At 43.3% G+C, this 17,277-nt stretch overlaps 1 protein-coding gene across 3 annotated transcripts in view; it reads right to left on the minus strand.

Annotated features, from left to right (window-relative positions):
* Positions 1 to 7,785: 7,785 nt before the first annotated feature.
* The window catches only part of Otulin (OTU deubiquitinase with linear linkage specificity), a 29,048-nt gene continuing 19,556 nt past the window's right edge, over positions 7,786 to 17,277 (minus strand). For all 3 annotated transcript variants that reach the window (XM_029557994.1, XM_029557995.1, XM_029557996.1), the window contains 3 exons: positions 16,255 to 16,380; positions 12,411 to 12,680; positions 7,786 to 10,275 (listed from right to left, as the gene is read on the minus strand). In XM_029557994.1, the coding sequence (XP_029413854.1) occupies positions 10,081 to 10,275; positions 12,411 to 12,680; positions 16,255 to 16,380 (591 nt within the window). In that variant the 3' untranslated portion in view covers positions 7,786 to 10,080. The remainder of the gene's footprint in view (positions 10,276 to 12,410; positions 12,681 to 16,254; positions 16,381 to 17,277) is intronic.

A 17,277-nucleotide genomic window follows, 5' to 3' on the forward strand; every position in this document is an offset into this window, starting at 1 on the left:
TTCTCTCTTCCACCATGTGGGTCTTGGGATGCAAACTCAGGTCATCAGACTTGGCAGCACTTTACCCACTGAGCCATCTCGTTGGCCTAGAATTCTTACCTGGACAGCACTGTAAACTCCATGCTAATTAACCAATTCAATACAATGGTCTTTGAACAGAAGGAAAAAATAACTCAAGAGCTGTGTGAGCTCCTTCTGTCCCCACTGCTTATTAGCCATGAAGCAGGTGAGTGACTGGTACCCCTGGATCAGCCTCCTGTCCTTGGGAACACAGCTTTTTTCCTTGTTCGACTCTACTGTGACTTCAGGATTTGCAGAACACAGTAGATGGCAGCATGGAGAGACAGACGTGCCAAATCTGCTAAGCTTCCAAGGCACAGAAAAGCACCTCAGCCAACAAAACCACAAATGCTGTTTGTCTGCCTTCAACGAAGAGAAGACTGCAGCTTTCACAGACTAAGTAAACCTAAGCTTGTATCAGGCTCAAAAACCCTTGAACCCAAAGATAGTAACAGATGGAATATTTTCAAGCTTTGTGTTACACTGTATACCTTTTGTTTTCTACTCTTCCATGATTCCTGGAAAAAGCTCAGTCTAGAGGAAATGACCAAGGAGAGTCAGACCCCTTTGCCGGCTGGTTAGCACAGACTCACAAGTTCATGGTGACAGAGCACTTCTAAGGGTCCAGAGCTCTTCCCATAGGCCTCACCTGGCTTCTCTTGCCCCTGAGCTTCTCAATCTCCATTTGATCCCACTCTCTTTGGAAAACAAGATTGGTCCCTGGACCCCTTCCCATCTTGCTGAGAAACCAGTTCTCCATGCTCCTAGGTACCCTGCCTGGGCCAGTTTCCAGGTCTAAACATACATGGGATCCCCAAGTCTGTCTTCCACCCCTGACTTACTCCCAACTTTCAGATCTATGTACCCTGTCACCTAATCTCCTCAGGGAGGCCTTAGCCCAGCCCTGCACACTTTGCCGCCACATCTTCTCCCAGCTTCCTGTCTGTACATACCATTAGCACCACCCAGAAGCCTACCACATCCCAATCCAAGTCCCGAATACTTGTCCATGCTGCCTGCCGATCTCCCACTTCCACCCTCCTCCTGTATCCCCTATCGTTCCACCAGCTTAGCTCTGGTGTGGGCTGGGTGCTACCAAAGCCTCTAGAATGATCTCTTCGCTAAGCTTGTGCGTCCTCAAGACGAGGATTTAACATCTGGTATTCTCTGACCTCTACCTACCCGCACACTCATTACCAGCAGTGCAACCACCCTTCTGCTTTACTCATGTACTGCAGAGTTCTGGAACACTGGGCTGATGAGTATGCTTTTCCAGGCCAGCCCTCCTCACTCTAGGCATTGGGTGTCTACAGGCTTACCTGATGGTGCGTGGGCTGTGTGTAGAAAATGAAAACCCAGCCAGTGATGATATTACCAGCCAACGAGAAGCACCCAAAAAAGGCGGGACTCTTGAGGGTGCCCCAGTCTTATCCACAGACCCAGAGAATTTGTGGAGATGGTTTCTTTGCAGAGTTATGCCCCACACCCCATCAAGGGCATGTCCTGGGTGGAGATCTCTTGATACCTCTTATCAAGTGACATGAGCCACCCACCCTAAGGAGCTGGAACTGGTGCCAGTCCACTGACAAAAGGCACTTGTTGAATCTGATGCAAGAAGGTGTAGGAAGTACTTGCTGATGCCAAGTATGGAAGGGCTAGCAGGCAGAAGTGTGTACTTGGCTCAGACCTGCTCATGTCAGTCACTGGGTTAGCTAGGGGGAGGGGACTATCTTCAGGCTGCTAGGTGTCAGCTGAGGAGCTACCAAGATGCAGAGCATGAAGCATCAGCACATCAAGGCAACTGATGAGAGAAGTCAGTCAGGTCACAGTTTCAAGAGACCAGACGAGGGACGAAGGGGTCTCTGAATGAACCTGAAGACAGAGCATGAGCTACACCCTCACCAGGCCCAGGGACTAAGGCAGGTTTAGCAGTAACTGTCATGAGTTAACACTTTCTACTCCTCATCTTGCTTCTTTCCCCAGGTTCCAATTCTTGAGAGCCAGACGGGGCAGTCAGCAATGGGTTGTAGCTCCGACCTGTATTCAAGACGGACTAGCCCAATTTCTGAATTAGAAGTGCTATGATTTGGCTCTTGAACCCCCACCTCAAGGACTTTTATGTTAGACTTGGCCCCTGGGTGGTGTTACTGGGAGGATGCAGGACCTTTGAGGTACTGGGTCTAGTGGGAGGGCTCTAGGTCACTGGTGGGCTTACCATCAAATGGAAACTACAGGACCCCAGTCCTCTTTTTCCTCTTTGCTGGCCAGGAAATGAGCAATTCTGAACCAGCACACACTACTGTCACCATGTGCTGCACTGCCGGGGTCCACTGCACTAAGTCCTGATCATGGGCTGAAACCTCTAACACTATGAGCAAAGGAAACCTGTCTTTGTAAGGCAATTAGCTCAGGTATTTATACAATGCAGAGTTGACCAACACAAATGGCATTTGGCCAACTGAAGACTCTAAACTCTTAGAGTACTCAGCTAGCAAAGTCACAAATAGCCTGAGTTCAGTATTTTTGTTTTGTTTTTGTTGAGAAAGGCTGGCATCAAACTTGCTGTGTAGCAAAGGATGGCCTGGGACTTCTGATACTTCTGCTTCCACTTCCCAAGTCCTGGGGTGTATATGTGCCACCATGCCTCGTTCTATGTGATGCTAGGACCAAGCCCAGAGATTCATGCATGCTGAGCAGCATGCAGCCAACCGACCCATATCCCGAAGCCCAAGTTCAGTTTTCATCCTCTCCCACTGAATTCTTCTTGACAAGAAAAGGCAGAGTTGCTCTGTGCTTGCATTCCTTGAGTCATTCTAGTTCAGCTCACCTATTATAAATGCAAAAAAGCTCTGTGAAGGAGAGGGACGTATGAGAAGGGGAGGGTAAAGAAGACCTTGGCCAACTGACTCTTACTTTTCTGAACCTGGAATTATTCATGGCCAAAGCAGGCACTCTTCATAGGTGAAGGCATTTCTACCCTGCTCCTAAATATGCTCTGATGGCAGGACACCTTCCAGAGTCCCCACCCTTTCATATCTGTGAAGAAGGCCATCCCCTCTTGGAACTAAGACAACATGCTGATGCCGTGATCTGCTGCACTGCCAAGACCTACACACAACAAGTCCTTCAGATCACGGACTAAAACCTCTAAATCTGTGAGCCAATAAACCTTGCTCTTCTAACTTGCAAGCAAAGACCAGCAGAGATTTCCAGACACCGAGTCTGCTTTCCCTTCCTACTGCTCTATCCTATCAAACTCCCCAGCCAGGCATGGTGGCACATGCCTGTAATCCCAGCACTCAGGACCTTGGGCAAGAGGTCACCACTATGAGTTCTATGTCAGCCCGGGTTACACAGTGAGTTCAAGGTGAGCCTAGATTACATAGGGAAACCTTGCCTCAAAAAAAATAAATAAATAAATAAATAAAATTGTGACACACATAATAAAAATCAAAGGTAGTTAGAAAATGTAAAACTATAACTGATGGGCAGAGAAATAAACGGCTCTAAGAAAATGGCATACAACTGGCTGATGCACATGAAAATGGGACTCCGCTTAAGTAATGAAACACATAGTGAACTTCCACTACCAAAACACTTAATATATAGCTTTTGTTGGCAAGGGCCTAAGGAAACTAGTATTTGTGTTCTCCAACAGGAAGAAAGAGATTCATGTTTTCTCAAGAACAAAAACAGGTAACAGAACCCAGATGAAAACAGATGCAGGAGCAGGACGGTGAAAACAATGCAGATGTTGCAGAACGTCTAAGCCTTTAGCAAGCCAGCGGGAAGTGGAACTCACCGTGGTGGAATGCGCTCATTTCCAAAGTCTCTGATGGTTGTAAACCTCTTCAGAAGGGTTTCTATAAGACCACACCTGGCCCACTCCTCTCGTCAGGGTGTGAGAAGGCTACGCAGGCGACAAAAGGCACACTGCCCTCATTGTTGAGCAGGGCAGACAAGGAGAGGAAATATACTGATTCCCAACACTGAAAAAGCTGATTAACCCACATGAGTCAGGAGAATGGCCTGCAGCTTCGTCACGGAAAGAAGTCTTTCATTCCAGAACCCTTTTAAAAGACCCGTAAACCCAGTTCCTAGTTCCCTAACAAGATGTCAGATTTCTTGCGGCTCACCCTCCTTCCTCTCCCCTCAAGGGGCCCATCTTTCTATTACCTTCTTTCTGTGAAGTCTGACATACACAGTGCATACAAGTTCTTGCTACCCTGCTTCCAGGTGCATTTCCAGTAACTGGAATGGTTTGCAGAGACAAAGATGTTCTGGGCACAGCAGCCCCCTCCTCAGCAAATCCTGGGCAAGGGTCAGTCTAGAAGGATTACAGGTGAAGCCCTGCTTTACAGGCTCAGGGGATCTTCCTCCAAGTCTGTGACATGTTAGCACATCCATCCACACCACCACTGAGACAGACTTCATGGTCAAAATGAAGACAGATCTAGGGAGGGTCAGAAACCTACCTAAGCTCATTTTACTTAGGGTAGGTAGTGAGACTGTTGTCCAACCCAGACCCATGTCCAAAACTGTGTTTCTTTTCTGTGCATTTACTATGTGTTAGGCACTGTGCTGGACCAATTCATCTCGTCTAACTTCTTCAGCACTCCTCAGTAACACCGTACCAAATCTTAATTCCTCTGCTCTCAAACGCTAACGGACTCAGCACAACACCAGCCCTACACCAGGATGTTGAGAGGTGAAAGTACAGGCCACAATCTGCTACAGTCCTCAAAAGCAGGTATCTAACCACAGCAAGAGTGCCAGGCGTCTGGGTTTTATTTTCTATGTTTATTTTTAGTTTCTTCTTTTTACAATCCTCAGCACCTGAGTGTGTAAAAGGGATCAACAGCAAAGACCCAGAGTAGGGTCAGTCTCTGACAATGAAGACAAGAGACTCAACAAATGAAGAGAAACCTCTCACCCCATGAGCCAAGCATCTGGGAGGAGTTCACACGTGGGAAGCAAGACCCCAACCTGCCCACAGTTCAGGGTCATATTTTTCAGAGTGGTGAATTTTACTGAGACCTTGTCATCTTACAGTATAAAAAGAGGAGACACTGCTAAGCAGGGTAGGAAGAAGCCAGTCAGGTTCACAAAGCACACGTTCCCTTATGAGGATCCCCAGGGAAGAGAAACCTTTACCCCTGGCAGAAGTCTTAAACCATGTTGATACCCTCCCCAACTTCATACAGAGCAGGTTAGAAAAATCTTTACCCCTGGCAGAGGTTCTAAACCAGGTTGTTTCCCTCTCCATCTTCATACAGGGCAGGTTAGACGCTGCTAAAATGCAGGTGACAAAAACAAAGCCCTTTTACAAAGACAACGGAAATGAAGACAGCTCATTAAATACAGTCACTTTCGCTTTGTTCCCACACTGAAATATTCTAAAGTCACCAGCATTACAATGGATTGATGCGGTTTTTATAAGGAGCACCATTTTTAGCACCAGTGACTACAGATCAAGGCAATTTTCAATATATAAATGGAAACTCCTAAAATTAGGTACAAAAATTATTTTCAAGTTCAGAATTAAGCATAAGCACCCATGGTCACTAGGAAAGTAATCACAAAACTGGATATTTCCAGCTCATTGTCTTTTCCTTGTACTGACCTATATTTTAGCAACTTTGTTCCTAATCCAAGGAATCAAAGACATTAAGACAAAATTAAAGTCAGTTTCTTCCTCCATTAATGTTCTAGCATGCTCTTAGTGGGCATTCAAAATGCGCAACTATACAGAGGTGTTAAAGCTTGGGAACAGAGACATACATAATGAACAGTCTACTGATTTGACAGTCAATACAATGAACATTTCCAGACTTAAGGGGTCATCCTATCTTTTTGTTGTTGTTTTATTGGGGGGGAGGGGTGCTGCTTTTGTTGTTTCTGACACAGGCTCTCCCTGTAGCCCCAGCTGGCCTGGAACTCACTATTACACTAGGTTGGCCTGGATCTCACAGAGATGTCTGCCTCTGCCTCTCAGAGGCTGGGATTAAAGGCATTCCATCATTCCCAATAGTAAGTTTCAATTTACTGTGAAAAAATGCAATCATGTAAGCCAGCTTGCCGCCATCCTCCAGAATGATTAGTTCTCGAGCTGTAGGGCTGCAGCACATGTAAAGAAAGGCATGTTGTGTGAGTACAGACCAACATCCATGCCTCTAACACACAAACACACAGCTCTCTCCTTGTCCAGGCTAGCCCCACTTGCTCCTATTGCTCCTGATTCAGGAAAAGCCAGCAGGTGGGTGGCTGAACCAGTTCACGTTGGTGCTTCTCACAAATGGTACATAAGAACGTTACTAGCAATATCGTTACTCACACATTTGCTAAAACTGCTGCATAGCTCAGTACCAGCTCCCTCTATTCCTCAGAAGAGACCACAAACAAGATTTTCTGGAAGTTTAGGCATTAAATATTTTAGATATTTTTAAATATTTTATTTAGGCTCTTTTAGATAGAGGACTTGCACTTTAGAAATAGGAACTGGTAGAGTACATTCACATTACTCTTCCCACTCATTCAGATTTTTACTCTTTTGTAACTTAAACACAGACGGTCTGCTGGGCTTCTAGTGCTTTTGTTTTTACAAAATGCTGTGACGGTTAGTGATAATTGCCAATTTACCAGCAATCTTGGTTCCTGTGGGAGCTGGACCTCTGGGAATACCTGTGGGAGATTATCCTGACTGCCTTAACTGACCCAACCCACTGTGGGTAGCCCCTTTCCATGGCTGGGGTCTGGACTGTGGACCAGAGGAGACTTGTTCTTGACTGCAGATGTGATGATCAGCGACTTCAAGTCTAGCCACCTTCACTGCCCTGCCACATGGACTGTAGGCTTGAACAGTGGGTAAAATAAATCCTTTCTGCCTTAAGTTATTTTTGCCAAAGTATTTAATCATAACAACAGGAAAAGAAACTAAGACATGTCTCATCCTAAAGTTTATTCTAAAACCAGTTCCTTCTTCAGTCCAGCTGTCACAGTACCCATTTTTAAACTGCGTTGACACCGTGCCCTATCTTTGCCAAACGGTTTGGGATCTGATGTTTGGAATACATTTCAAATGTACTCCACACATTGAAGGCTTTCTACTATTATTACTTTTTAAAGCAATCACAGATCAATCAACTCTATTTATTTTATGCATACCCACAAAAAAAAGTGTCCTCAATGGTATACACTTCTGAGAGTATTTTCTGGCCTTCAGAGAGGAACAGGTGCAAAGTACTGCTTAAGAAAAAAAGGCAAAAACCGATCAAACTCAATTCCAACATCAAAAGAAAGAGCAGACAGTGCTCACAGACAGCAGGAGCTGTACCACTACAAGGCGCTGCCCCACTTCACAGGCATCCAAGATCTGCAACAAATGATTGATTCTTAGGTGAAATATACCTGTGGGTAAAAGCAGACACACACACACACACACACACACACACATACACACACACACACACACACACACACACACACACACACACACACACACACACACACACACACGAAGAACAGCACAGAGCCACTTAAGGAATTAAAAAAAAAAAAAATTATACACATAAAAGCCCACAATGTGCCAGGCACAGTGGCACATACCTGTAAACACAGCACTCAGAAGGTGAAGGCGAGAAGGTCACGAATTCAAGGCCAGCCTGGACTACATAACAAAACCTTGTCTGAAAAAAAATTTAAAAACCACCAAGTAAAAAACACAAATGTTCTTCCAACAGAAGTTTTATCAATTCAGAGGGATGTTACTTAAGTCCTAAAACTGGAAAGGAAAAAATACCAAAACAATACAAAGGCAATGTTCATTTTGCTTAAAGAAAAATCTCAAATCTCATCCATTCACTGAATCCATTATAGTGTGATGAAAATATAAATGGCTATGTATAGAAAATGGGACAAATCCTTCTCTGTGTACTTAAAATATCTGCATACTGTAAAGAAGAGGAAATGAAACCATGTCACATCAAACTCACAAAGGCCCAAATTCTAAGTTAGAGGTCACTAATGCTGCCATCATGACCTAGATGCAGGAGTGAACCCAATGGGTACTATACAACCACAACCAGCTCACGAAAAGGCAAATCCAAAAATATCCTAGAAAAGTAACATTAACTTCATAGGACATAATGCAGGGGAACTACATCTAACAATACCATCCATAGGAACATGAAAGAAACATGAAATTCAAATTCCCTGGAGTCTAGTTAAGGGCCTCTTAAGATTAGAATATCTTCAACGCTGAAATTCAACAGGGACATGAACTGATGGATGGTCATATTCAAGGAAGCCCAAGGTCGCAGACCCCAGCTGCTGTGCATTATCATTATTGAAGCATTTCAGGTAGTGCTTTCAAATTGTTCCCATATGAATGGCAGGTATTCCCTGATGCTGAGTTACAGATACCAAAATGAAGCATAAGGCCAGTCATAAGTCATTGAGATTATTTTAATTTGGCTGCTAGGTACTTCTATACTCAAGGCACCACTGCATTTCACAGTGAAAAACCCAGCCTTTCAACATTCACACACACTGAGAACAGCATTTGATTCCAGCACTCTGATCAATAAACATCTAACAAAACATGGTGACTATTACTATGAGGTAATGGAAGATACTACAGTAGCAGTCTGATTAGTTTATACATCCTGAGTTTTCTTATCTAAGACTTAATCTTAATTAAAAGAAAAATTTATATTTTCAAAAGTTGTCCTTCCTCTCAAAACAGGTTAATCATCTATATGAAATTGGATCAAATACGGATTTTAATTATCACAATACACCCAATATATCAGAGTAACACTGCCTCCACAAATACTAAACCGATTCAGCTGCTGTAGACAGAATCCTCAAGAGAGATGTGTGTGGTCCCCATGAACAAAGACAATGATCCACATCTTGAGGAACACACCTCAAGTCCTAAGGCAACCCGTGCTCAGCACCTCTGCCCAGTCACCTCTGCCCGTCAGAAGCATGGTGTGTGCCATGTGGGCTACTGCTCACAGCCAGGACTACTGCCTCCCTCAGGCTCCCCATGCCAAACCAAGGGCACAACAGTTCTGCCACACTCTGCCACACTCATGCTTGCCAATGCTCTGCCTTGTGAGAGGAGTCAGTTTGCTGTCACTCATCCCGCAGAGGATGACTTACGTGGGTCTGACAATGCACACTGCCTTCAACAGCACGAAAAGGGCACAGAGGACTAGGACCCAGCTCAATCCTACCTCTGAACCTGTATCAGTGACAGGCAGACTCGGTTCTAACCATAAAATCATGACTCACTGGAACTTTACAGTAATCCACAACACCCAATACTAGCGTACATGTGCAAGGAGGACTTCCGCTCCGTGTCAGGTTATCTCCCTGACTGAGCTCTGGAACCAAGGTCTAGGCTCCTCCCACGCCTTCCTGCTGCTCCTTCAACCTACTTTGGTACCTAATTCTTAATCTTCTAAGAGACATTCTGCTTAAAACAGTATTACTAAGGTGAATTCAGACCACTGTTCATCTCTCCAAAAGCAGGTGAGACTATCAGAGGATGTGGTGATTATCCATCCCAGAATTCTACCACTTAAGTAAATGGCATAAGAAGATCACTAAAGAGACCCATCACCACCACAAAAAATAATAATCAAATAAAAAATTACTCTCTTAAAAGAAGTAAAAGCTACTTTACCATTAGAACTTTCATTCAACACATGAATATATTCCTCTCCAAACTGAGTTCCCTCTGATACAAACGTGTTTGTTTGCCTTATGGACCTTCCAACAGGCATGCTCTGAAGGCCCCACTGAAACATACTGTGTAACAGATGTAACCAATGAGGGACAGGACTAAATTCTTATTATAAAAAGCTAGTCTTCAGAACATCTCAGTCCAACTTGGCTTCAGGGCTCTAAGACTTCTTACACGCTGTCCTTTAGAGACCTGCAGACCAGAGGTCCCCACAGGAGCTGTGTGTGCACCTGTACCACATCATTTGGCTGTCCACACAGGTGTCTCTCTCACAGACTTGTCTCTTCACACACTCTGACAGGAACATTATAGTGCCGATCGTCTTCAGCTATCAGGGTCACCACGGGCCAGTCCCTGGGTGGGTCAGTGGGATAGACGGTGATAAACTCTTCAGTGCTGTACTTGGACAGCCGGTATACCCGGATGGTGTGGTGAACAGCATAGGCAAGAAGGAACATTTCAATCTGGGAAGGAAAAGCAAACGGGTAAAGTGAGGGGAGCAAGAGGGCAAGAAGGGGCCTCATACCACACTCCATCCATTGTCCCAGACTGTGCACCAGCAATGGCTTAGCTGCGACTGTTCTCCTTCCCTTTGGACGCAGCCCCGGTTCTTCTCTAACCAAGGGGTGGGAACTATCAAGAATGGAGAGCATATCTGATATGGGATTTGTATTCAGAATACAAAAAGAATGCTCACAACTCAATGATTAATGAAACAACCAATTTAAAAACTGAACAAAGGATTTGAAAGACATTTCTCCAAAAGGTACATAAATGGTCAACAACATTAAATCATCAGCCCTTAGAGAAAAGCAAACAAAAGCCACTTCATACTCATGAGAATGGATAGAACCAAAATGACAAAGGAGGAACTTCAGCATTTCCTTTGGAGGAGCTGAAAATGTTTAAGGCAGTTGCAAAGCACTGGAAACGTACTAAATGTCAATCACACTTTAAGATGGCTAATTTGTCCTTTGTGAACTTCATCTTCGTTTGCAAAGACAGTGAAAATACGATGAAGACCTGGGACAATGGATGCTGCCGCTCCGCAGTGGGAACTGACATGCTGCAGCTACTCTGCAGCTTTATTTGGCAATGATGGGATCAGACTCAGGGCCTCATACATGCTATGCAAGTGTTCTGGCACTGAGCCACATCCCCAGCCCAGCGTAGGAGCAGTTCCTCAAAACGTCAGAGAATTACCATCTGCCCCCAGCAACTCTACTCTTGGGCATATACCAGCAAAACGTGTCCACACAAAAAACTGTCCATAAATGTTCACAGCAGGATTGTTCACAATAACTAGAGGAAGCAACCCAAGTACCCATCAAACTGACAAAGGAGTAAAATATAATACAACCACAATGGCATATTACTTGGTAGTAAAAAGAAATGAAGTACTAGCACATGCAAAAACATGGATATTCTTAGGAACATGCTAAGTCAAAGAAATCCTTCACAAATACCACACCGTATGATTCCATTGCTAACAAACAGACACAAAAAAATAGATTTATGGCTGCCTAGAGTTGGGGGAAAGGAAACCTGGTTGCTAATGGGTTTGAGGTTTCTTTATGGAGTTCCAAAGTGGCCTAAAATTAAGACTATTTTAGTGGCTATAAAACCTTAAAAGGATGAACTTAATGGGATCTACGTTGTATTTCAAAAAGAGCAATTTTTCAAGTGGATTCACCATTGTAACAGAACTTACAGGGTCTCAGAAGGGACTAACTTTAATCTACTTCAGGAAAAGGTAGGCACTAGAGTCTGCCACATAAAAAGACAGTACTTTGGATATAGAGCCTTAATGGTACTTTAGCAGTTAGCCATTCATACACACATAAACGCAAGCATGTGCACACACACACATACACAAAGAATTAAGATTTTAGGAAAATGAACTCAAAGTAGAACAAAGCAAGGTAATTCAACTTTTGGCTTAAACTGCACTGAATATCTGCATAACATTGCAAGCTGAGCATCTCTCTCAAAGACCTGGACCCGAGAGAAGCTAGATTCTACTAACTGGCAGCCAGGATTAAACAAGACCCCTCTACTGGGTCTACCTAGTGCTTTATGTTTTTCAGCCTCCCAGAGTGTCAAGAGAACTAACCTTCTCCATCACCCTGAAGACGTTAAGGGTAGGGCTTAATGAAATAGGTCTACAAGTCTCTGATGCACCTCACTTAAAATGGGAGAGCTTCATGTTTCTTCCCAAGAACAGGGAATGGATTTAGTGACTACCTTCTAACAAACAGACTATGCGATAAGCAAGAGTATGTGGCCTCCTCTCCATTAAAGATACCCACACAGCCCTATGGAGAAGCTGTGCAGTGAGGGCTACCAAAGGGGCTATCATTGGTACCTATGGGCTACCAATGGGGAACTGAGGTTTCCTGCCAAAGCCATGTAAGTAAGACATGTGAGCAGATCCTCCAGCCAAGACTGTGCCCCTGAATGACATGATTCATGTCATGAGATGCTGAGCCAGAGCTACCAAGGAAAAGCTGCTCCTGAATTCCTGACCTACAAACTCTGGCACCACATCTGACAGCTAAAAGCTACTGCATTTTGAGGTACTCTCAAAGGAACAACTCACCTGTTCAAGGCCACCAGTGTGTCCCACCTGGTTTAAGTGGTTTCTCAGTAGCTGCCCAGGGTCGTTCGATGTGTCTCGAGCAAATAAGAGCACAGAAAAAAGCGGGACTTCCTTTCCCTTCTCTTTATCTTCATATAGTTCAATGGCTCTGTTTAACATTAGAAATTTTATAGCTTCGTAGAGGCTGTATTCCTCTTCTTCGTTTGTAAACAGTTTATCACAAGCCATCTGCCTTGCTTCAGCAGTTTTCATTTCAGCCAGGCCTGCCCACTACAGGAAGAAAGTCATAATAATCAGACTTTTTGCTTTAAAATTCCTGGCACACTTCTATACCATGAGTACAAAATTATTTTCCAATGTTCACAACTCTAAGTTTGCAGCTCAAACAAAGGTGCTCCTCAGACCACACGAACTCCTCACTCTTCCTGCGCTAACTGAAAAGAGAAGTACAATACAACACAGAGAATCCCAGGGCTATGAGACGGACATGCTGACTCCTCTAATTCCTAGGCAACAAGAGTAACCCCAACAATCAGAGATACTTACTGAAAAACTTGTGTGCAGAGCTACATGGGACAGCTATAATTACTGCATCTCAAGGAACTTTTAGAAAGTTACCCGCAGAAATACACAGCAAACCCTCTGAAATGGAAGACTATGGGGGTCTCCTGAATATCGGTTTATTAAACTTAACCCTCTAAAGTCTTAAAAATATACATGAAAAAACTATTGGCAGCTGATTACTGCTGGGTGAGGGAAAGGTGATCTTTCAGGGGTAGATTCTAGATAGACTGACTAGATCCCAGTGGATGAACTTGCACTGAGGGACATCCAGGTACTGTAATTTCACTTGCTTGGCCTTAACATATATGACAATGCATGAAATCCAGTGAGGGGGGCATAAAGATGATTAAGATGCTTTGTATGAAATGCAAAAAATTCAATACAAAATACATTAAAAATATGCATATATGTATATACATATACGTGTCTAATGAATAACTCCAAAAATTATCAACTCCTAATTAAAAATAAAGGTTTTCAGCTAATATAGACAAACTCCTTAAATGAATAAGAAAGGCTTATAAATACATATGCTTCTAAGTTATAGTGAATGAGAAAAAAATATTATCAAAATAAATAGTCTTTATGAATAACCACTAACTCATGACTTTCCAATGCCAATCCAGATTTTTAAACATGAGAGTAAACTGTAATGGTAATGACTACACAGAATCTCTCCAATACTTGAATTAACAACTGGAACATGTTGTCCACATCTCATACTTTCTAGAAGCAGATCATGGGGTGATTAAGAGCATGGCTCTAGAGTCAGAGTCAGGATGCAATCAAGATCTGGCTTTTGCAGGGCATTAACCAACCTCTAGGATGCAGCCTTCCCATCTTTAAAACAGAGATGACCACAGCCATCCCACCCTTTTGGTTGTGGAGATAAAGCAGCACAAGAGACTTTTAGTGTCAAGTACAGCACAGAGAGATGCTAGCAGTACTGGCACAGATTACTAATGAGCAAGGTTTTTTGGTTTTTTTTTTTTTTTTTTTTTTTTTTTTTTTTTTTTTGGTCTTTTTGAGACAGGGTCTCCCTGTAGCCCCAGCTGTCCTGGAACTCACTATGTAGACTAGGCTGTCCTTGAACTCACAGAGATCTGCCTGCGTCTGCCTCCCGAGTGCTGGGATTAAAGGCGTGCACCACCACACCCAGCTGTGAGCAAGTTTAATGTTACTATAAAATGACATCTCTTAAACATTCCCCCAAATGATGGTCTACTTACAGTTGACATACCTGATAAAGCAAAAATAATAATTTCACCAGATCTTAAAATAGAAAAGGGACAAATGACCTATAGCTAAGCCAATGAGCTCTCCCTCTCCCTCACAAGGCTAGTGCCTGCCCCCATCACTCCACTAGGCTAGCGGCTGGATAGGTGCAGGCCTCTGCCCCCAAACACCACACTATATGCCAACAAGCAAGAAGAAAAATGTATTATTTTCCTTTCCTTCTCTCTACTCCCCCCCGCCTTTTCTTTCTAGTGGAAGAGAAAACTACCAAACTTCGACAATCTCTTTCACCATAAACACTTATCTTTAAAAGTTAACAAGGAGATTTGAGGAAACCAAGGCCCTTAAGTCATTCATTTAGCAAAGCATTTACCCAATTCCTATTATACAGCAGCCTGGGGACAGGCACTAGGTGTGAAGGGATAAACACAACAGTCCCTCAAGAGACTGAAAGTCTAATAAGACAGGCAGACCAAGTTCAAATAAACAAAGCAACATCCTCAATCCACGCTGTGAATAACTCCCAAAGTCCATGCCTGACCCTTGATTACTTATCCCTCCTCTACCCAAAGAACTGACAGGTCTTCAACTTAGCATTCCTGGTAAAGAGGGTTGCGACCTTCTCAAGAGTCATCTAGAGGTCAGTATAGGTCTGTGTACAAGCTTAGTGTCCAACCCTGGGGAGGCTGAGGAAAACTAGAGAAGTGTAGAACTGTGCACACCAGATCAGGGAAAACTAAAGACCAAAACCATCCCTCAATTCTGCTTCAGACAAGCACCTGGAACGATATTCAAAAGACAAGTTACTAAATCTACTTCCTGAGAAACTCTTTAATACTTTTGGGTAGAATCTGAAAACATAAGCATAACTGGGAAGAACTTAATATACATGAACATTGAGAATATGAATACAGACTGAAGGGCTGGAGAGAGGGCTCAGTAGTTAAGAGCACCTGCTGTTCTTACAGGGGATCCAAGTTTGATTCCCAGCACCCATGCTGGGCAGCTCACAACTCCAGTTCCAGGGAACCAACACTCTTTTCTGGCCCCCACCATGTATCCATATGTACATGCATGCACACACATGTGCACATACACATACACACAAATAAAATTACATCTTGAAAAAAAATATGGGGGGCTGGAGAGATGGCTCAGTGGTTAAAAATACTGGTTGTTCTTGAAGAAGACCTGGGTTTGAATCCCAGCACCCACATGGCAGCTAACAACTGTCCGTGACTCCAGTTCCAGGAGATCTGACGGCCTCTTCTGTCCTCCACGGGCACTGCACGACATGGGTGTACTTACCTACATGCAGGCAATATACGCATACACATAAAAAAATTTTAAAAAAAAGAAAAAAAATATGGGCTAAATGATACCCCTGAAACTTATGTTACTTCGATGAAGACTACATTTATATGTTTCCTTTCAAGAAAGCTAAGCATTATGTGAGGTATTCACACACAGCATCAACTCCAAGAATATATAATGTTGCTATTTCTCCATTTTACCAGAGACCTCACAGGAAGAATTTATATTCACTTAAATTTTTCTTTTTTAACACATTTGTACATGTGGGGGGAGGAATATAGAGGTACACATGTGTACATGGCATGTGGAAACCAGAAGGCAACTTTGGATACCCCTGCAAGAATGTTGTCCACCTTCTTTGGGACAGGGTCTCTCACTGGTCAATTAGGTTAGACTGGCTGGCCAGTGAGCCCCAGGGACCCACCATCTCTACCTCCCCAGTTCTGGGGCTACAATCACGAGCCACCACATTTAGCGTTTTTAGATGGCTTCTGGGGAATCAAACTCCTGTCCTTGAGTTTGCCGAGTCAAACATTTTACTGAGTAAGCCACTCTCCCAGCCCAAAATTATTCTGTCTAAAACCAGACAATGCTAGCTTTTCTAGAGAACCAGGAGCCTAAAAAAAAAAAAAAAAAGAATAAATAAATTAGCCAAGAACAGTGAGGATCTACTGGGACAAAAAAGATAAAATTTGCATTGATCAGAGACAGAAAATTATATGTTCCAAACCTTCTTCCTTAGTAGGGTAAGGGACTCCTTAATGTTTTCAACCAGGTCCTCACTCTTCCCATCAAATTTCAGCCCAAGTTTCCATTGCTTGATCCAGCTATACTTGTTTATCAGCTTTTCTGGTAACTAGAACATCAAGAAACAGAGATAAAGAGATGTCACATTGCAAGAAATCTACTACATGACCCAAGCTGGAAGAAACCACAAAGCCTTTATATAAAACCCACCTTAATTTCTAGAATTAACTTCTGTAAGTCTACCACATGGGTTTAGGATGAAAGACCTAAATCTGGAAGTCATAAACTTAGAAAGCACTCCCACACTGAAGGCTGCTAGAGAGAAAACTCTAGATTCAGATCTATGGCAGTCCAGCTTGTAAGACACCAACCATGGGCAGGGACATCACATGTAATATAAGCATAAGCTAACGCTGTGTCCACACTGAGTCTTCATAGTAACCACCTTTGGCTTCTGGGCCTACAGGCAACCTCTCTACAGTTCCCTAGTGTGTGGCTCAGGAGGGTGCCTCTCCTGTCAAGGCACAGAAGAAGGTCCTCCGTGATAATGTCAAAACCTGCTTCTTTCCTGGAAAGACAATAAAACCCAGCTTCTGCTATTTTTTAAAATCCACTAAAAAACTTCAACAATATTAACACATATATTCAAAGTTTTAACGTCTAGTTTCTCCAAATAGAGACAATATTGTTCTAGTTTAACTGCCTAATCAATATAGTAAGAAAAAAAGATCAGTGAGACTCAGCAGTAAGGTGGGGGCGGGGGGCTAGACTTCTTACTTAAAAGTAACAGCTGAACTATTATAAACCTCAATTTTTTGCTATGATTCAAGGACAATTTCATTCCTCCTACAAATCAATAGAACCTAGAGTTTGAAAGGCAACCCAAGCCACAATTTGATGAATGACAGCATGGGAAATTAGATCTTCCCAACAGTTCCTGGTATGTCATGTGGAAAAAAAAAAAAAAAACATATAATTAGGCTGGGCATGAGCATGTCACTTCATT

This window comes from Nannospalax galili, unplaced genomic scaffold (assembly GCF_000622305.1).
Source record: "Nannospalax galili isolate Female #2095 unplaced genomic scaffold, S.galili_v1.0 scaffold207, whole genome shotgun sequence".
NCBI classification, from domain to species: domain Eukaryota; kingdom Metazoa; phylum Chordata; class Mammalia; order Rodentia; family Spalacidae; genus Nannospalax; species Nannospalax galili.